Genomic DNA, 22,500 nt, shown 5'->3' with positions numbered 1-22,500 from the left:
TGTCCCACTTGCCCACTCAACAACTCTTACGGAAAAATATGAAGAAATTAAGTTAGTTTTAAAGAAGATACGGTACCATGATCATAAATGGGTCATCTGTGTTGACTTGAAGATGGTGAATTTTCTCATGGGACAGCAATCTGGTCATACCAAATACCCATGCTTTCTTTGCATGTGGGACAGCAGAGACCGAGTAAACCACTATGTTAAGAAAGACTGGCCGCCTCGAACAAATATGGTTCCATGTAGAGCTGTCAATATATTGGAAGAACCTTTAGTTGAGCGAGATAAGATCATTTTACCCCCTTTGCACATCAAACTCGGACTGATCAAGCAGTTCGTCAAAGCTCTTGACAAAAATGGGGAGTGTTTCAAATATATCTGCTATGTATTTCCAAAACTGACGATTGAAAAACTGAAAGCAGGGATTTTTGATGGACCACAAATCCGTAAGCTCTTGAAGGACACAAACTTCATGAAAACGATGAGTGAACCTGAAGCATCAGCATGGCGCGCATTTGTTGAAGTAGTGCAAAATTTCCTTGGGAATCACAAAAGTGACAACTATAAAGATCTTTTTGCCAACTTAATATCAACTTTTGGTGAAATTGGTGCAAATATGAGCATCAAAATGCATTTTCTTTTCTGTCACCTTGATCGTTTTCCTGAAAATCTCGGAGATGTTAGCGATGAACAAGGCGAACGATTTCATCAGGACATAAAGGAGATGGAAACTCGGTACCAAGGACGTTGGGACTCTGTGATGATGGCAGACTACTGCTGGTGTTTAAAACGAGATTCACCAGCGGCTCAACATTCACGGCGCACAAAGAAACGTAAATTTATTCCTTGAATTTTCTGCCATAAAGCTTTTATTTTATTTTTATATTTGTGCTGTTTTCTGTATAATGGCCTCGCTATTTCTTCCTATGTTTTGCTCATGTATGAATAAAATACTTTGTCTAGGAAACAGTCTTGTTTAATTCCAAAGCCACCAAATATCAATTGTCGTATACTGTTCGAGAAGATTTTATGAGGATTTTTATCATCCAACGTAACTAAAATGGAAATAAGAAGAGTAAAAAAACTAGACCTGATAGGGAAAAACTGAATTCGTTTTTGAATTTAGCAGGCAAAACCACATAAGAATTCGCTAAAATATCTCAAACACCAGGCAAATTTTTTTTTTCTTGTTGCCCAGTATAATAATAATATAATAATAATAATAATAATAATAATAATAATAATAATAATAATAATAATAATAATAATAATAATAATAATAATAATAATAATAATAATAATAATAATGATGATGATGATGATGATGATGATGATGATGATGATGATGATAATAATAATAATAACAATAATAATAACGATGATGATGATAACAATAATAACTAATAATAATGATAGTAATGATAATAACAACAATGCTAATGATAATAATAAAAAAATAATAGTAATAATAATTATAATAATGACAATGATAATAACAATTTATCCAGAAGTATGTGATCAGCTGGATGTAGCTAAGCCGAGAGATTCATCCAATCACATGGCAAGGCGAAATAACAAACTCTTAGATTTCACTTTTTTCATATTCAATTTTGTTCACATTAATAAGTAGATAAATAAGCTAATTAATTGATTAATCTAATATATTTATTCATAAAACTCATTTATTTTTATTTATGCAGGCCAAATATATGCAGTGATGGCAACAGGGGAATCGGTCATCCCGTTTGCGTCTTCACCCGCTTACCGCTCTGTCTATCAAGCAACAAAGACCATCTTGCCAGGCGCCTTCTTCTACCTCTCGGGGGGGCTCAACCTTTTGATCGTGGCGGCTTTTATGTACGTCAAAAAGATAAACTTGATTTGTGTGTGTGTGTGTGTGTGTGTGTGTGTGTGTGTATTTACCTAGTTGTATTTAGCTATACTCGTGGGGTCCCGTCTTCATATCTCATTTTATCTAAACTATTTTTAAATTCATGTATTGTTTTTGCACACACCACTTTCTCATCTACCTTGTTCCAAATGTCTATTAATCTGTGAGGAAAGCTGTTCTTTTTCAGATCTCTTCTATAGCTGTCTTTCTTGGTTTTCTTTCCGTGTCCTCTTGTATTTTTATCATCCCATTTTATCAGATTCTCTCTATCAATAATTTCTATGCCTTTCATGATTCTGTAAATAGCTATCAAATCTCCTCTCTCCTCTTTGCTCTAGTGTCTGTAGTTCAAGTTTGGCTAGTCTCTCTTCGTTCATATGATAGTTTTGAGAGTGTTGGTGCCAATTTTGTAATTGCTCTTTGTATTCTTTTATTTCTTTTTTTTATACATTTTTTTGTACTTGGTGACCATATCGTTGCTGCATATTCCAGTCTTGGTTTTATCAGTCATTAGAATTTTCTTCACCATTTCTTCATCCATGTATTTAAATGCCACTTTGATTGTTCTTATTAAGTTATAAGTTTCTCCAAAAATCTTATCTATATGTTTTTCAGGTGACATATTGTTCATAACAATGACTCCCAGGTCCCTCTCATTTTCTACTTTCTTTTTTTATTCCTTCTTCTCCATATTTATATGATCCTGTTATTCTGTTTTTGCTTTTTCCAAATTCCATTATACTACACTTTTTAGTGTTGAACTCCATCTCCCACTTCCTACTCCATTCCTGTACTTTATTTAGATCACTCTGTAGTGACTCACAATCTTCTTTCGTGTTCACTTTTCTTAACAGTTTGGCATCATCTGCAAAGAAGCTCATATAACTTTCAATTCCGTCATCCATATCATTAATATATATAGCAAACATTATCGGGGCCAGAACTGTTCCTTGTGGAACACCACTTATTACTTCATCCCATTTTGAGTGCTGGTCTCTTATCACTACTCTCATTTTTCTTTCTTGCAAAAAGTCTTCCATCCATTTAAGCAGTTTGCCCTGTATTCCTCCTTCAGTTTTTAATTTCTTAAGCAATTTCATATGTGATACTTTGTCAAAAGCTTTTTCTAGGTCTAGAAATGCACAATCAGCCCATCCATCTCTTGCTTGTATCATATCTATTAGCCTTCAATAGAAACATATCAAATTGGTGACGCATGATCGTCCTTGTCTGAATCCAAATTGCCTTGGATTTAGCACGGTTTTTTTTTTCTAAATATTTTACCCATCTACTTTTGATAATTCTTTCACATATTTTTGCTATTGTACTTGTTAGACAGACGGGTCTGTAGTTGGTAGGGTCTTCTTTATTTCCTCCTTTATATATAGGTACTATATTTGCTTTTTTCCAATCTTCTGGGACTTTTCCTTCTTTCAAGGACCTGTTTATTATGCTATGTATTTTGTCTGCCAGTTCATTCCTGCATTCTTTCAAAATCCAGTTTGCTATTTCATCTGGTCCATGCGATTTTCTGACATCAAGATTACTCAAGTGTGTTAATATTTCATTCTTTGTTACTTCTATTTCTTCCATAGGGGGGGACTTTCTCTTTCCATTCGTTCTCTTCAGGTTGTATGTTCTCCCTTGTAAACACTGATTTAAAATGTTTGTTCATAATTTCCGCCATTTCCATTTCCTCATTGTATTCAACTCCTCCTTGTCTTAATTTCTCCAAATCTTGTTTGTTTTTCAGTTTGTTGTTTACAAATCTGTAAAATAGTTTTGGTTGATCTTTACATTTTTCTATGACATCTTTTTCATATTTTCTCTTTTCCTCTCTGCACGTTTGTACATATTCATTTCTATAACAAGTATATATTTTCCATTTTTCAGGTCTTCTGTCTTTCTTCCATTTGGTCCAAGCTTTGTCTCTTTTGTCTTTTAACTCCCTACAACTTTCGTTGTACCAGCATTTTACATATTCTTTTTCTTGTTTTTGTCTTGGGACATACTTTTCCACTCCTTTTTTAATCAATTTTTGTCAAAATATTCCATTTCTCTTCCATTGTTGTTTCTTCTTTGTATATTCCTTCCAAGTTTTCATTTTGAAAGAATTCTCTTATTTGATCAAAGTTTGTTTTTTCGTACATCATTCTTCCTTCTCTATATTGTTCATTTCTTTTCATGTATTTTTCCTCATTTAGTTCCAGTTCAATCAGTATATGGTCACTTTTACTTATTGGTGTTTTATATTCAATCTTTTCTACTATTCTAGGTTCAGATGTGAGTATTAGGTCTAGTCTCGATGGTTCTTCTTCATTTCTATACCTGGTGTTCTCCTGTATCCATTGCGTCATTGTATGGTCAGTAATCATCTCGAGTAGAACATTTCCCCATGAGCCGTCTCCACCCTTTAATGTCATCTCTTCCCAGCAGACTTCTTTGCAATTATAGTCGCCCATCATAACTATTTTTCCTCCCTCTTCCATTATCTTGATTAATGTTATTCTTGTGTCTTCTAACATACTTTTATGTTCACTCTCTTCCCACGAGGCTGTTTATTACAAACTTTCTACTCTTTTTATCTCTGTCTTCTATTTCTATCATAATCATCTCTACTCTGTTCTTTCCATATGTGACACTCCTCACGTTTATATCCTTCTTAGTCAGGAACATAACTCCATCCCCTCTCTGTTTCTAATTCAATAATTATATGCATTGTGTCCTATGCTGTTGGGTGGTAGTGGACCTTTTAATTTTGTCTCAACAATTCCCATTATGTCCGGATCTTTTTCCTTCAGATACTCGTTCAGTTCATTTAGTCCTGTTATTAATCCATCTATATTTGTGTAGGATACTCTTAACTTTCTGTTATTTCCATTGTATTCTCTGTTTCTTTTTTGTTTCTTTGTTATGGTCCATTTCTTCAATTTCATATTCACTACTCTCCAATAGAATTCTTGTTTTTCTGACTCCGTTCTGGTCTCGTTTTTTTCTTTAGCTTCTTTCCTTTTCATTTTTCCCTCCTCTCTTTCCTCTTTATTCATTTCTCTTTTTATCCATACCTTTTTATATTGTTCACTTGCTGCTAGCTTCCCTGTTTTTGCTAAGATATTCTCTGCCCTCGTTTGTGATCTGAATTTAATCTTAATTGGTCTGGTCTTATTTGTACTATACTTTCCGTGCCTAAATTTCTCTTCAATTTGTTTCATTATTTCAGGTTCTTCTTCTTGAACTAATTCTAGTAATCTACTTACTTTTTCATTTTCCTCCTTGATTCTTGTGGTTCTATCTGGGTTATGTTTCTCTTCCATTCCTAATATAATTATACATTTCTTTATATCTGCTAAGTCTCTTACAATATTCTCCTTCTGTCTCATCACTTTGATAACTGAGTCTTCAGTTTGTTCTTTCATTTGCTGTTTGATTATATCAGTAAATGCAACTTTACTATTTTCCTGTATCTTCCTCCACCCCTGTGCCTCTTTTGCTATTGTTTCTTTATTGTCTTTATTGTTCCTTTTTAATTCTTCATTCTCCTCTTTTACTTCTCTTAACTGTCTTTTTAGTTCTTCTATTTCATCAGTTAAGTTTTTGTTCGCCTTCTCTAGTTCTTCCAATCTTTCAACCCTTTCCGCAATTTTTGACATTTTACCAAACCTAATCTCCCAATGTTCGGTCATTTGTTCAAGTTTTTCCTCTAGTTTTGACAGTCGGGGAAGGGTGGTATCCAACCCCCCCCCCCCTCATTAAATCCATGGAAATTATTATCCTCACCTTCTATTGTGCTGCTCTTATCTATGTTTCTAAACTTTACATTTTTGTTAGTTCCTACGTCGTCACTAAATTGATCCGGTCCGCGCTTGTTTACATGGCGTCTGCCTGCCTGAACCAAGTCCTCTCCTTCCTCATTTCCCTCCATTTCCCTCAATAATCCCTCCCCTTCTCCTTTTTCCTCACTTTCCCCCTACACCACGAGCAATCCCCTTCCCTGCAAATACAATAGGTACTTCCTCTGCGTTGAGATCCACGAAAATATCACTTTTTCTTCAGGACGTCAATCCTCGCCGTCTGTTCGACGTGTGTGTGTGTGTGTGTGTGTGTGTGTGTGTGTGTGTGTGTGTGTGTGTGTGTGTGTGTGTGTGTGTGTGTGTATTTACCTAGTTGTATTTACCTAGTTGTATGTGTGTGTGTGTGTGTATGTATTTACCTAGTTGTATTTTACAGGAAGGGGAGCTATGCTCGTGGGGTACCGTCTTCATATCTCATTTTATCTAAACTATTTTTAAATTCATGTATTGTTTTTGCACACACCACTTTCTCATCTAACTTGTTCCAACTGTCTATTACTCTGTGAGGAAAGCTGTTCTTTTTCAAATCTCTTCTATAGCTGTCTTTTTTTATTTTCTTTCCGTGTCCTCTTGTATTTCTGTCATCCCATTTTATCAGATTCTCTCTATCAGTAATTTCTATGCCTTTCATGATTCTGTAAATAGCTATCAAATCTCCTCTCTCTCTTCTTTGCTCTAGTGTCTGTAGTTCAAGTTTTTCTAGTCTCTCTTCATATGATAGTTTTGAGAGTGTTGGTGCCAATTTTGTATTTGCTCTTTGTATTCTTTCAAGTTTTTTTATACATTTTTTTGTACTTGGTGACCATATCGTTGCTGCATATTCCAATCTTGGTCTTATCAGGGTGATTAGGATTTTCTTCACCATTTCTTCATCCAGGTATGTAAATGCAACTTTGATTGTTCTTATTAAATTATAAGTTTCTCCAAAAATCTTATTTATATGTTTCTCAGGTGACATATTATTCATAACAATGACTCCCAGGTCCTTCTCATTTTCTACTTTTTTTATTCCTTCTTTTCCCAATTTATATGCTCCTGTTATTCTGTTTTTGCTTTTTCCAAATTCCATTATACTACACTTTTTTGTATTGAGCTCCATCTCCCATTTCCTACTCCATTCCTGTACTTTATTTAGATCTCTCTGTAGTGATTCACAATCTTCTTCCGTGTTCACTCTTTTCAGTAGTTTTGCATCATCTGCAAAGAAGCTCATATAACTTTCAATTCCTTCATCCATATCATTAATATATATAGCAAACATTATTGGGGCCAGAACTGTTCCCTGCGGAACACCGCTTATTACTTCATCCCATTTTGAGTGCTGGTCTCTTATCACTACTCTCATTTTTCTTTCTTGCAAAAAGTCTTTCATCCAATTTAGTAGTTTGCCCTGTATTCCTCCTTCAGTTTCTAATTTCTTAAGCAACTTCTTATGTGGTACTTTGTCAAAAGCTTTCTTTAGGTCTAAAAATGCACAGTCCGCCCATCCATCTCTTTCTTGTATTATATCTATTAGCCTTGAATAGAAACATATTAAATTGGTGACGCATGATCGTCCTTGTCTGAATCCAAATTGCCTTGTTTTTTTCTAAATATTTTACCCATCTACTTTTGATAATTCTTTCACAAATTTTTGCTATTGTACTTGTTAGAGAGACTGGTCTATAGTTGGTAGGTTCTTCTTTATTTCCTCCTTTATATATAGGTACTATATTTGCTTTTTTCCAATCTTCTGGAACTTTTCCTTCTTTCAAGGAACTATTTAGTATGCTATGTATTTTGTCTGCCAGTTCATTCCTGCATTCTTTCAAAATCCAGTTTGCTATTTCATCTGGTCCATGCGATTTTCTGACATCAAGATTACTCAAGTGTGTTAATATTTCATTCTTTGTTACTTCTATTTCTTCCATAGGGAGGACCTTCTCTTTCCATTCGTTCTCTTCAGGTTGTATGTTCTCCCTTGTAAACACTGATTTAAAATGTTTGTTCATAATTTCCGCCATTTCCATTTCCTCAGTGTATTCAACTCCCTCTTGTCTTAATTTCTCCAAGTCTTGTTTGTTTTTCAGTTTATTGTTTACAAATCTGTAGAATAGTTTTGGTTGATCTTTACACTTTTCTATGACATCTTTTTCATATTTTCTCTTTTCCTCTCTGCACGTTTGTACATATTCATTTCTATAACAGGTATATATTTTCCATTTTTCAGGTCTTCTGTCTTTTTTCCATCTGGTCCAGGCTTTGTCTCTTTTGTCTTTTAACTCCCTACAACTTTTGTTGTACCAGCATTTTACATATTCTTTTTTTTTCTTTTTTTTTTTTTTTTTGTCCTGGGACATACTTTTCCACTCCTTTTTTTGTAAATTTTTGTCAAAATATTCCATTTCTCTTCTACTGTTGTTTCTTCTTTGTATATTTCTTCCCAGTTTTCCTTTTGAAATAATTCTCTTTTTTTTTTTTATCAAAGTTTGTTTTTTCATACATCATTCTTCCTTTTCTATATTGTTCATTTCTTTTCATATATTTTTCTTTATTAAGTTCCAGTTCAATCAATATGTGGTCACTTTTACTTATTGGTGTTATATATTCAATTTTGTCCACTATTCCAGGTTCGGATGTAATTATTAGGTCTAGTCTCGATGGCTCTTCTTCATTTCTATACCTAGTGTTCTCCTGTATCCATTGTGTCATTGTATGGTCAGTAACCATCTCAAGTAGAGCGTTTCCCCATGAGCCGTCTCCACCCTTTACTGTCATTTCTTCCCAGCAGATTTCTTTGCAATTAAAGTCGCCCATCATAACTATTCTTCCTCCCTCTTCCATTATCTTGTTTAATGCTATCTTTGTGTCCTCTAACATACTTTTATGTTCACTCTCTTCCCATGAGGCTGTTTTCGGGGGGCACATAATTTATCACAAACTTTCTGTTCTTCTTATCTCTGTCTTCTACTTCCATCATTATCATCTCTACTGTATTCTTTCCATATGTGACACACTTCACGTTTATATCCTTCTTAGTCAGGAACATAACTCCACCCCCTTCCTTTTTCACTCTGTTTCTAATCCAATAATTATATGCATCATGTCCTACACTGTTGGGTGGTAGTGGACCTTTTAATTTTGTTTCTACAATTCCCATTATGTCTGGTTCTTTTTCTTTCAAATAATCATTCAGCTCATTCAATCCTGTTATTAATCCATCTATATTTGTGTAAGACACTCTTAGTTTTCTGCCACTTCCATTGTGTTCTCTGTTTCCCTTTTGTTTTTCTCTTGTATGTCGACTTTCTTTAGTTTCATATTCACTACTCTCCAATAGAATTTCTCTTTTTCTGACTCCGTTCTTATCTCGTTTTTTTCCTTAGTTTCAAGTCTTTTCTGTTTTCTTCCTTTCTTTCCTCTTTATTCATTTCCCTTTTTATCCATACCTTTTTATATTGTTCACTTGTTGCTAGTTTCCCTGTTTTGGATAAGATATTCTTTGCCGTCGTTTGTGACTTTAATTTAATCTTAATTGGTCTGGTCTTATCTGTGCTATACTTTCAAAGTCTAAATTTCTCTTCGATTTGCTTCATAACTTCTGGTTCATCTTCTTGAACTGATTCTAGTAATTGGCTTACTTTTTCATTTTCCTCTTTGATTCTTGTGGTTTTATCTGGGTTGTATTTTTCTTCCATTCCTAATATAATTATACATTTCTTCTTGTCTGCTAAATCTCTTACTATATTCTCCTTTTGTCTCATCACTTTAATAACCGAGTCTTCAGTATGTTCTTTCAATTGTTGTTTGACTATGTCAGTGAATGAAACTTTATTATCTTCTTGGGTTGCTTTCCAATTCTTAGCTTCTTTAGTTATGGCCTCTCTGTTTTCTTTACTATTCCTCTTCAATTCCTCATTCTCCACCTTTACTTTTCTTAACTGTCTTTTAAGGTCTTCTATTTCATCAGTTAAGTTTTTGTTTGCCTTCTCTAGTTCTTCCAATTTTTCAAACCTCTCGGCGTTTTTTGTCATCTTGCCAAACCTAACTTCCCAGTTGTCAGACATTTGTTGAAGTTTTTCCTCCAGTTTTGTCAGTCGGGGGAGGTTGGTATCCGTCGTCCTTTCATTAAATCCTTTGAAATTATCATCCTCACCTTCCAATGTACTGTTCTTATCTATCTTTCTGATATTTACATTTTTATTAGACATTTCGTCGTCACTCAGTTGGTCGGGGGGCCGTTTTTTTTATGTTTACATTTCGTCTGTCTGCCTGGGCCAAGTCTTCTCCTTCCTCATTTCCTTCCATTTCCCTCAGCAATCCCTCCCCTTCTCCTCTTTCCCTACTTTTCCACTACCCCACGAGCAATTTCCCCCCACCCTGCAAATACAATAGGTACTTCCTTTGCTTTGGAATCCTCTATTTTTCACTTTTTCTTCAGAACGTCTTCTACGCCGTCCGTTCACTGAAGTGTGTGTGTGTGTGTGTGTGTGTGTGTGTGTGTGTGTGTGTGTGTGTGTGTGTGTGTGTGTGTGTGTGTGTGTGTGTGTGTGTGTGTGCGTGCGTGCTTGTGTGTATTCACCTTGGTCTTTGGATTCACCTTGGTCTTTGGATTCACCCTGATCTTTGGATCACGTGTGTGTGTTTGAGAGAGAGTGTGTGCGTGCGTGCGTGCTTGTGTGTGTGTGTGTGTTTACCTAGTTGTATTTACCTAGTTGTATTTTACGGGAAGGGGAGCTATGCTCGTGGGTTACCGTCTTCATATCTCATTTTATCTAAACTATTTTTAAATTCATGTATTGTTTTTGCACACACCACTTTCTCATCTAACTTGTTCCAACTGTCTATTACTCTGTGAGGAAAGCTGTTCTTTTTCAAATCTCTTCTATAGCTGTCTTTTTTTATTTTCTTTCCGTGTCCTCTTGTATTTCTGTCATCCCATTTTATCAGATTCTCTCTATCAGTAATTTCCATGCCTTTCATGATTCTGTAAATAGCTATCAAATCTCCTCTCTCTCTTCTTTGCTCTAGTGTCTGTAGTTCAAGTTTTTCTAGTCTCTCTTCATATTATAGTTTTGAGAGTGTTGGTGCCAATTTTGTAATTGCTCTTTGTATTCTTTCAAGTTTTCTTATACATTTTTTTTTTTTTGTACTTGGTGACCATATCGTTGCTGCATATTCCAATCTTGGTCTTATCAGGGTGATTAGGATTTTCTTCACCATTTCTTCATCCAGGTATGTAAATGCCACTTTGATTGTTCTTATCAAATTATAAGTTTCTCCAAAAATCTTATTTATATGTTTCTCAGGTGACATATTATTCATAATAATGACTCCCAGGTCCTTCTTATTTTCTACTTTTTTTATTCCTTCTTTTTCCAATTTATATGCTCCTGTTATTCTGTTTTTGCTTTTTCCAAATTCCATTATACTACACTTTTTTGTATTGAACTCCATCTCCCACTTCCTACTCCATTCCTGTACTTTATTTAGATCTCTCTGTAGTGATTCACAATCTTCTTCCGTGTTCACTCTTTTCAGTAGTTTTGCATCATCTGCAAAGAAGCTCATATAACTTTCAATTCCTTCATCCATATCATTAATATATATAGCAAACATTATTGGGGCCAGAACTGTTCCCTGCGGAACACCGCTTATTACTTCATCCCATTTTGAGTGCTGGTCTCTTATCACTACTCTCATTTTTCTTTCTTGCAAAAAATCTTTCATCCAATTTAGTAGTTTGCCCTGTATTCCTCCTTCAGTTTCTAATTTCTTAAGCAACTTCTTATGTGGTACTTTGTCAAAAGATTTCTTTAGGTCTAAAAATGCACACTCCGCCCATCCATCTCTTTCTTGTATTATATCTATTAGCCTTGAATAGAAACATATTAAATTGGTGACGCATGATCGTCCTTGTCTGAATCCAAATTGCCTTGGATTTAGCACGTTGTTTTTTTCTAAATATTTTACCTATCTACTTTTGACAATTCTTTCACAAATTTTTGCTATTGTACTTGTTAGAGAGACTGGTCTATAGTTGGTAGGTTCTTCTTTATTTCCTCCTTTATATATAGGTACTATATTTGCTTTTTTCCAATCTTCTGGAACTTTTCCTTCTTTCAAGGAACTATTTAGTATGCTATGTATTTTGTCTGCCAGTTCATTCCTGCATTCTTTCAAAATCCAGTTTGCTATTTCATCTGGTCCATGCGATTTTCTGACATCAAGATTACTCAAGTGTGTTAATATTTCATTCTTTGTTACTTCTATTTCTTCCATAGGGAGGACCTTCTCTTTCCATTCGTTCTCTTCAGGTTGTATGTTCTCCCTTGTAAACACTGATTTAAAATGTTTGTTCATAATTTCCGCCATTTCCATTTCCTCAGTGTATTCAACTCCCTCTTGTCTTAATTTCTCCAAGTCTTGTTTGTTTTTCAGTTTATTGTTTACAAATCTGTAGAATAGTTTTGGTTGATCTTTACACTTTTCTATGACATCTTTTTCATATTTTCTCTTTTCCTCTCTGCACGTTTGTACATATTCATTTCTATAACAGGTATATATTTTCCATTTTTCAGGTCTTCTGTCTTTTTTCCATCTGGTCCAGGCTTTGTCTCTTTTGTCTTTTAACTCCCTACAACTTTTGTTGTACCAGCATTTTACATATTCTTTTTCTTGTTTTTGTCTTGGGACATACTTTTCCACTCCTTTTTTGTAAATTTTTGTCAAAATATTCCATTTCTCTTCTACTGTTGTTTCTTCTTTGTATATTTCTTCCCAGTTTTTCTTTTGAAAGAATTCTCTTATTTTATCAAAGTTTGTTTTTTCATACATCATTCCTCCTTTTCTATATTGTTCATTTCTTTTCATATATTTTTCTTCATTAAGTTCCAGTTCAATCAATATGTGGTCACTTTTACTTATTGGTGTTTTGTATTCAATTTTGTCCACTATTCTAGGTTCGGATGTAATTATTAGGTCTAGTCTCGATGGTTCTTCTTCATTTCTATACCTAGTGTTCTCCTGTATCCATTGTGTCATTGTATGGTCAGTAACCATCTCAAGTAGAGCGTTTCCCCATGAGCCGTCTCCACCCTTTACTGTCATTTCTTCCCAGCAGATTTCTTTGCAATTAAAGTCGCCCATCATAACTATTTTTCCTCCCTCTTCCATTATCTTGTTTAATGTTATCTTTGTGTCCTCTAACATACTTTTATGTTCACTCTCTTCCCATGAGGCTGTTTTCGGGGGCACATAATTTATCACAAACTTTCTGCTCTTCTTATCTCTGTCTTCTACTTCCATCATTATCATCTCTACTGTATTCTTTCCATATGTGACACACTTCATGTTTATATCCTTCTTAGTCAGGAACATAACTCCACCCCCTTCCTTTTTCACTCTGTTTCTAATCCAATAATTATATGCATCATGTCCTACACTGTTGGGTGGTAGTGGACCTTTTAATTTTATTTCTACAATTCCCATTATGTCTGGTTCTTTTTCTTTCAAATAATCATTCAGCTCATTCAATCCTGTTATTAATCCATCTATATTTGTGTAAGACACTCTTAGTTTTCTGCCACTTCCATTGTGTTCTCTGTTTCCCTTTTGTTTTTCTCTTGTATGTCGACTTTCTTTAGTTTCATATTCACTACTCTCCAATAGAATTTCTCTTTTTCTGACTCCGTTCTGCTCTCGTTTTTTTCCTTAGCTTCAAGTCTTTTCTGTTTTTCTTCCTCTCTTTCCTCTTTATTCATTTCCCTTTTTATCCATACCTTTTTATATTGTTCACTTGTTGCTAGTTTCCCTGTTTTGGATAAGATATTCTCAGCCGTAGTTTGTGACCTGAATTTAATCTTAATTGGTCTGGTCTTGTCTGTATTATATTTCCCGAACCTGAATTTCTCTTCGATTTGTTTCATTATTTCTGGTTCATCTTCCTGAACTACATACATACATATACCAAGGCTTTTTCCCCCTTACATGGGAGGTAGCCAAAAAGGGAAAGGCATAAAAACACTCCCACCCATTTCATCCCTAAATACACTCCACACCTCTCCCACCCTCCCTCTCATCTGAGCACCTCCTGGATGACGGGTCATCCCTGCACCTTGCCCACCGCCCTGGGTCAGAAGCAGTGTCGCAAGACACAGCACATCCACAGCAAGGCCACTTCATTTAATCGGCGACACCCCCTCTCCGTCCCCCCTTGCATATAAGGAGAGGACGAGGAGAAATCCCTTCGGGCTGCGTCAAAATTTACTCACACATACTACCCCCCCCACCCCCCGCCCATTCCTCCTCATGCAATCACAACATCATCCATATACAACCATTCTCCACTCACCTCTGTCTTCCGTCCTCTCCCTTCCTTCCTCAACAGACATTCCCCTCTTCCCCAAAGCCCCCTTCGCCCCATCCATCCACCTCATCCTAGGACGTCCCCTCATGTTCACTCCCTCCACATCTGCCTTCCATACATCTTTTACTAGTCTTTCTTCACTCATTCTTTCCATGTGTCCAAACCATCCTAATATTCTTTCATCAACCCTATCTCCCAACTCCTTTTTCACCCCTGTTCTCCTCCCCACCTCCTCATTTCTCACTCTATCCAGCCTAGTAACCCCCACCATACTTCTCAGACACCTCATCTCAAACACATTCAAACTCCTTCTCTCTTCTTCTCTTATGTTCCACGTTTCTGCCCCATACAGTGCTGTTGGCACAATCACTCCTTCATACAGTCTCCTCTTCGCATCCATTCCTAAATGTCTATTCCTCATTACACTCTTTAATCCACCAAGGCATTTACTCGCTTCTCTCAATCTACATTCTACCTCCACCTTCACTCCACCTTTTCCTGCTACACTTGCACCCAAGTATCTAAAACTATCCACTTCCTCCAGTCGTTCTCCCTTAATGTTCACTTCCAGTCTACTGCCACTTTCACCCCTTGTACATCTCATCACCTTACTTTTACCCACATTTATCTTTAGCTTTCTTCTATCACATACTCTCCCAAACACTGCCACCAGCTTCCTCAATCCCTCCTCCGACCCTGCCACAAGCGCAGTGTCGTCCGCAAACAACAGCTGGCTCACCTCCCACTTTTCTCCATTTTCTTTAACCATCTCCAATCCCTGACCCACTACACTAGCATTCACCTCTCGCACCACCCCATCCATGTATAAGTTGAACAGCCAGGGCGACATAACGCATCCTTGACGAAGTCCCACCTTTACCTCAAACCACTCACTCTCTCCATTTCAAATCCTGACACATTTTCTACTACTCTCATAAAAACTCTTGACAGCTCCCAAAAGCTTTCCTCCTATCCCATAAATCTGCATAACCTCCCACAGTGCCTTTCTGTCTACCCTATCATAAGCCTTTTCCAGATCCATAAAAGCCCAAAAAACATCCTTCCCCTTTCCTATAGCTTTCTCACATATCTGTCTTACCACAAAGATCTGATCTACACAACCTCTACCTGTCCTAAATCCACACTGTTCCTCACCAATTACTCCCTCTGTTCCTCTCCTAATCCTCTCAATCAAGATCCTCCCATAAGCCTTCCCTACTACACTTAACAGGCTAATCCCTCTGAAACTACTACATTCACACTTGTCCCCTTTTCCCTTGTAAAGAGGAACTATACAGGCGCTTCTCCAGTCCTCCGGTACTCTACCCTTTCTCCAGCAAACATTAAATAACCTCACCAACCAGTCCACCATCACTGAACCTCCCTTTTTCAGACATTCTGCATGGCATCCATCCAAACCAGGTGCCTTACCTGCTTTCATCATCTTAACAACTGCCTTCACTTCATCCTTCCTTATTTCTCCTCCATTCTCCTCACTCATCACTCTCATTTTCTTCGCATTTCCCACTGCAGCTATCTTTCCTTCTCTATCCTCCTTCACATTTAGTACATACATACATATACCAAGGGAGGTAGCCAAAAAGGGAAAGGCATAAAAACACTCCCACCCATTTCATCCCTAAAATATTCTGCCCATCTTCCCCTTACTGCCTTCTCTTCCATTATCATCTCTCCATCTGCACCTTTTACCTTTTCTTCCCTACTTGATTCGCCTCCTCTTCCTCTCTTAATTTCTTTCCAAAACATCTTTTTATTACTTTCAAAATTTTCTGTCATACTCTTACCCCATTTCACATCTGCTCTCCTCTTTGCCTCCTTTACCTTTTGCTTTACTTCTCTTTTCTTTTCTTTCTACGTCTCATATGACTCCCCCGTCCTCTTTTGTAACCAATCTGTGAATGCTCGCTTCTTCTCTTCTACAACCTTCTTTGTTTCCTCATCCCACCATTCACTACCCTTTCTTCTATTTCCCCCTGTCCTTCTTGTTCCACACAACATCCTTGCACACTTTAAGACTCCCTCCTTAAACCATCCCCATTCCTCCTCCACACCCATCTCTGCTCCATCCTTTACTCCCTCCCACTCCTCCTTCAGCTTCTTTTCGTACTCCTTCTCCTTTTCCTTTTCATTCAAGGAGTTCACTCTAAGAACCTCCCTACCTTTAGTCCCTTTCCTCTTTCTCCATCTATCCTCCACTCTCAGCTTACCTTCCACCAAAAAATGATCTGATATTCCCCCACCCTCTCCCCTTAGCACATGTACATCCTTAACTCTTCCTATCATAATCCTATTTACCACTACATAATCCATTAGCGCTCTATCTACCACCCTTCCCTCCACCACCCTCTCCCATGTGTACTTATGCTTGACTTTCTTCCGAAACACTGTATTTGCTATCATCAACTCTCTTTCTAGACACATTTCCACCATCAACTCTCCACTACGATTCTTTCCTGGAACTCCACACTTCCCAACCACTCCATCGATTGGACCATTTCCCACCCTAGCATTAAGGTCTCCCAGTACTATTACATTGACATTTCTTCCTAAACCCTCTATGCACTCATTTAAATCTATCCAGAAGGCCTCCCTTTCTTCCACGCTCTTCTCACTACCAGGCCCATATGCACTTACAAAGACCCACATCTCCTTTCCCAGTTTCACCTTCATCCACATTATCCTTGAGGGAACCTCCTTCCACTCCACTACCTGTTTACCTATCTCCTCACTTACTAGAATAGCCACCCCTTCCCTCCCTCGCCCTCTCTTTACTCCTGATAACCTCCCATTAACACTCCCAAACTTACACTCACCCTTCCCTTTCAATTTAGTTTCACTCAAAGTCAACACATCCATCTTTCTTCTCACAAACATACTACGTATCTCTTCCCTTTTACTCTCATCTGTACCACATCCACGCACATTAAAAGACCCAAACCTTAGGGTGCTGGTCTGAGGCCCTCCAGCACCCCTTATGCCTTTACTTTTGTTTTTGGGATATATGCCCCGTGGGGCTACAGGGAGAAGGATGCCTAGTCCCACTCCCCGTCCCTTTCTTCTCGCCTCTTACGATCCAAGTGGGATACTTGGTGGCAGTATTCTTTTCCCCCACCACAGGGAATTCCCCCATCACAGAAAGAGAATACTCAGAGAAATGGTACAGGACAGCAACAAGGGGTTGGGGGACAGCATAACGGAGGGACAGTCGTAGTATAAAAGTGTCATCATTTCTCTATGAACATAGTTTTCCTCTATCATAGACAAAATGATGTGTGCCTCTGGTCCGTAGGGGCGCCCCATATAGACCCTAAAGTATCGACTGCATGCTACTTTGCCACAATAACAAGCAGCCAATACCCCAGACGGGGTACATTTTCCTCTTTGATTCTTGTGGTTCTATCTGGGTTATGTTTCTGTTCCATTCCTAATATAATTATACATTTCTTTCTGTCTGCTAAGTCTCTTACTATATTCTCCTTCTGTCTCATCACTTTAATAACTGAGTTTTCAGTTTGTTCATTCATTTGCTGTCTGATTATGTCAGTGAATGTAACTTTGCTATTTTCTTGGATTTTTTTCCAACCCTCCTTGTTCTCCTTATTATTCTCCTTTAAGACTTTATTCTCTTCTTTTACTTCTTTTAACTGTTTTTTTAATTCTTCAATTTCCTTAGTTAAGTTTTTGTTCGCCTTCTCTAGTTCTTCCAATTTTTCAATCCTCCGTACAATGTTGTTAACATGACCGAACCTACGCTCCAAGTCCTCGATCATCTTATCGACCTTCTCTTCTAGTCTTGTCAGTCGGAGGGGGGGGGTTGTGTCCCCCCCACCCTCTTTAAATCCCTGGAAAATATTCTCATCACCTTCTACTGTATTGCTCTTATCTATACTTCTAATCTTTACATTTTTATTAGACATTTCATCATCGCTCAGCTGGTCGGGGGGCCGTTTGTTTACCTTTCGCCTGTCTGCCTGGGCCAAGTCCTCTCCTTCCTCATTTCCTTCCATTTCCCTCAGCAATCCCTCCCCTTCTCCTCTTTCCTACTTTCCCACTACTCCACGAGCAATCCCCCCCCACCCTGAAAATACAATAGGCACTTCTCTTTGCGTTGGGATCCACGAAACATCAATTTTCTTCAGAACGTCTTCTAAGCCGTCCGTTCGTTGAAGTGTGTGTGTGTGTGTGTGTGTGTGTGTGTGTGTGTGTGTGTGTGTGTGTGTGTGTGTGTGTGTGTGTGTGTGTGTGTGTGTGTGTGCGTGCGTGCGTGCTTTTGTGTATTCACCTTGGTCTTTGGATTCACCTTGGTCTTTGGATTCACCCTGATCTTTGGATCACGTGCTGGGCTCGTGATCGACAGCTATTTCCCTTCCGGAAGAGAGTTCAGAGCTCGTATGACCGATCTATGGGTACTGCTGTGACCTTACACGCACACACACATCCAACTCCCCGCTTACGAGAGTTGGAGTAACGACTTGCAGCGATACTGAAATTATTTCAGCCCTGGGCGGGATTCGAACCTGGACCCACCATAGTGGCGGCCGGGAACTCTACCAACTGCGCCATCGAGTCGTGCGTGTGTGTGTGTGTGTGTTTGTGTGTGTGTGTGTGTGTGTGTGTGTGTGTGTGTGTGTGTGTGTGTGTGTGTGTGAGTGCGTGTTTATGTGTGTGTGTTTCTGTGTGTGTATGTGTGTGTGTGTGTGTGTGTGTGTGTGTGTGTGTGTGTGTGTGTGTGTGTGTGTGTGTGTGTGTGTGTGTGTGTATGTGTGTATTAACTTGGTCTTTGGATCACGTGTTGGACTCGTGATCGACAGCTATTTCCCTCCTGGAAGAGAGCTCAGAGCTCGTAGGTCCGATCTATGGGTAATGCTATGACCTTGCACACACACACACACACCCAACTCCCCGCCCACGAGAGTCAGAGTAACGACCCGAGGCACAGCGATACCGAAATAATTTCGGCCCTGGGCAGGATTCGAACTGGGTGCTGGGAGCACTTCTGCTTCCCAGTTCAGCGCTGTGTGTGTGTGTGTGTGTATATACCTAGTTGTATTTTACGGGAAGGGGAGCTATGCTCGTGGGGTCCCGTCTTCATATCTCATTTTATCTAAACTATTTTTAAATTCATGTATTATTTTTGCACACACCACTTTATTATCTAACTTGTTCCAACTGTCTATTACTCTGTGAGGAAAGCTGTTCTTTTTCATATAGCTGTCTTTATTGATTTTCTTTCCGTGTCCTCTTGTATTCCTATCATCCCATTTTATTAGATCCTCTCTATCAATAATTTCTATGCCTTTCATTATTCTGTAAATAGTTATCAAATCTCCTCTCTCTCTTCTTTGCTCTAGTGTCTGTAGTTCAAGTTTTGCTAGTCTCTCTTCATATGATAGTTTTGAAAGTGTTGGTGCCAATTTTGTAATTGCTCTTTGTATTCTTTCAAGTTTTGTTAAACATTTTTTGTACTTGGTGACCACATCGTTGCTGCATATTCCAATCTTGGTCTTATCACAGTGATTAGAATTTTCTTCACCATTTCTTCATCCAGGTATGTAAATGCCACTTTGATTGTTCTTATTGAATTATAAGTGTCTCCAAAAAAATCTTATTTATATGTTTCTCAGGTGATATATTATTCATAATAATGACTCCCAGGTCCTTCTCATTTTCAACTTATTTTATTCCTTCTTCTCCCAATTTATATGATTCTATTATTCTTTTTTTGCTTTTTCCAAATTCCATTATACTACACATTTTAGTATTGAACTCCATCTCCCACTTCCTACTCCATTCCTATACTTTGTTGAGATCACTCTGTAGTGACTCACAATCTTCTTCCGTGTTCACTTTTTTTTTATATTTTTGCATCATCTGCAAAGAAGCTCATATAACTTTCAATTTCTTCATCCACATCATTAATATATATAGGAAACATTATTGGGGCCAGAACTGTTCCTTGTGGAACACCACTTATTACTTCATCCCAATTTGAGTGTTTGTCTCTTATCACTACTTTCATTTTTCTTTCTTGAAAAAAGTCTTCCATCCATTTAAGCAGTTTGCTCTGTATTCCTCCTTCAGTTTCTAATTTCTTAAGCAACTTCTTATGTGGTACTTTGTCAAAAGCTTTTTTTAGGTCTAGAAATGCACAATCAGCCCTTCCATCTCTTTCTTGTATTATATCTATTAGCCTTGAATAGAAACATATTAAATTGGTGACGCATGATCGTCCTTGTCTGAATCCAAATTGCCTTGGATTTAGCACGTTTTTTTTTTTTTCAAATACTTTACCCATCTACTTTTGACAATTCTTTCACAAATTTTTGCTATTGTACTTGTTAGAGAGCCTGGTCTATAGTTGGTAGGGTCTTCTTTATTTCCCCCTTTTTATATAGGTACTATATTTCCTTTTTTCCAATCTTTTGGAACTTTTCCTTCTTTCAAGGAACTGTTTATTATGCTATGTATTTTGTCTGCCAGTTCATTACTGCATTCTTTCAAAATCCAGTTTACTATTTCATCTGGTCCATGCGATTTTCTGACATCAAGATTACTCAAGTGTTTCATTATTTCATTCTTTGTTACTTCTATTTCTTTCATAGGGGGGGGACTTTCTCTTTCCATTCAATCTCTCCAGGTTGTATATTCTCCCTTGTAAACACTGATTTAAAATGTTTGTTCATAATTTCCGCCATTTCTATTTCCTCTGTGTATTCAACTCCTCCTTGTCTTAATTTCTCTAAATCTTGTTTGTTTTTCAGTTTGTTGTTTACAAATCTGTAAAATAGTTTTGGTTGATCTTTACATTTTTCAATGATATATTTTTCATATTTTCTCTTTTCCTCTCTGCACACTTGTACATATTCATTTCTATAACAAGTATATATTTTCCATTTTTCAGGTCTTTTGTCTTTCTTCCAGTTGGTCCAGGCTTTATCTCTTTTGTCTTTTAACTCCCTACAACTTTTGTTGTACCAGCATTTTACATATTCTTTTTCTTGTTTTTGTCTTGGGACATACTTTTCCACTCCTTTTTTTTTTTTTTTTTTTTTTTTTTAATAAATTTTTGTCAAAATATTCCATTTCTCTTCCATTGTTGTTTCTTCTTTTTATATTCTTTCCCAGTTTTCATTTTGAAAGAATTCTCTTATTTGATCAAAATTTGTTTTTTCATACATCATTCTTCCTTTGCTATATTGTTCATTTCTTTTTATGTATTTTTCCTCGTTTAGTTCCAGTTCAATATGTGGTCACTTTTACTTATTGGTGTCTTATAATCAATCTTTTCCACTATTTCAGGTTCAGATGTGATTATTAGGTCTAGTCTCGATGGTTCTTCTTCATTTCTATACCTAGTGTTCTCTTGTATCCATTGTGTCATTGTATGGTCAATAATCATCTAGAGTAGAACATTTCCCCATGAGTCGTCTCAACCCTTTACTGTCATCTCTTCCCAGCAGACTTCTTTGCAATTAAAGTCGCCCATCATAACTATTCTTCCTCCCTCTTCCATTATCTTATTTAATGTTATCCTTGTGTCTTCTAACATACTTTTATGTTCACTCTCTTCCCACGAGGCTGTTTTTGGGGGGCACATAATTTATCACAAACTTTCTGCTCTTCCTATATCTGTCTTCCACTTTAATCATAATCATCTCTACTGTATTATTTCCATATGTGACACTCCTCACGTTTCTATCTTTCTTAGTCAGGAACATAACTCCACCCCACTGTTGGATGGTAGTGGGCCTTTTAACTTTGTCTCTACAATTCCCATTTTGTCCGGTTCTTTTTCCTTCAGATAATATTCAGTTCATTCAATCCTGTTATTAATCCATCTATATTTGTGTAAGACACTCTTAATTTTCTGCTACTTCCATTGTATTTTCTGTTTCCCTTTTGTTTTTCTCTGGTATGGCCCATCTCCTCACTTTCATATTCACTACTCTGCAATAGAATTTCTCTTTTTCTGTCTCTGTTCTGTTCTCGTTGTTTTTTTCCTTAGCTTCTTGTCTTTTTATTTTCCTCCTTTCTTTCCTCTCTATTCATTTCTCTTTTTATCCATACCTTTTTATATTGTTCACTGTTTGCTAGTTTCCCTGTTTTTGCTAAGATATTCTCTGCCCTCATTTGTGACCTGAATTTAATCTTAATTGGTCTGGTCTTATTTGTACTATATTTTCCAAGTCGATACATTTCTTCGATTTGTTAAATGATTTCAGGTTCATCTTCCTGAACTAATTTCAGTAAACTGCTTACTTTTTCTTTTTCCTCTTTGATTCTTGTGTTTCTATTTAGATTATACTTCTGTTCCATTCCTAATATAATTATACATTTCTTTTTATCTGCTAAGTCTCTTACTATATTCTCCTTTTGTCTCATCACTT

The 22,500-nt window shown here is 37.1% G+C and overlaps 1 protein-coding gene across 4 annotated transcripts in view; it reads left to right on the top strand.

Moving 5' to 3' along the window:
* LOC143032331 (putative peptidoglycan muropeptide transporter SLC46) overlaps nt 1–22,500 on the top strand; it is an 89,273-nt gene that overhangs the window by 61,177 nt on the left and 5,596 nt on the right. For all 4 annotated transcript variants that reach the window (XM_076196887.1, XM_076196884.1, XM_076196886.1 and 1 more), the window contains one exon: nt 1,704–1,860. In XM_076196887.1, coding sequence (XP_076053002.1) covers nt 1,704–1,860 — 157 coding nt within the window. The remainder of the gene's footprint in view (nt 1–1,703; nt 1,861–22,500) is intronic.

The sequence above is a fragment of the Oratosquilla oratoria genome, chromosome 13 (assembly GCF_046742065.1).
Source record: "Oratosquilla oratoria isolate Oo_2021 chromosome 13, ASM4674206v1, whole genome shotgun sequence".
Lineage (NCBI taxonomy): Eukaryota > Metazoa > Arthropoda > Malacostraca > Stomatopoda > Squillidae > Oratosquilla > Oratosquilla oratoria.
The sequence above is the reverse complement of the archived record's forward strand: the minus strand, read 5'-3'. Positions and strand labels throughout refer to the sequence as shown.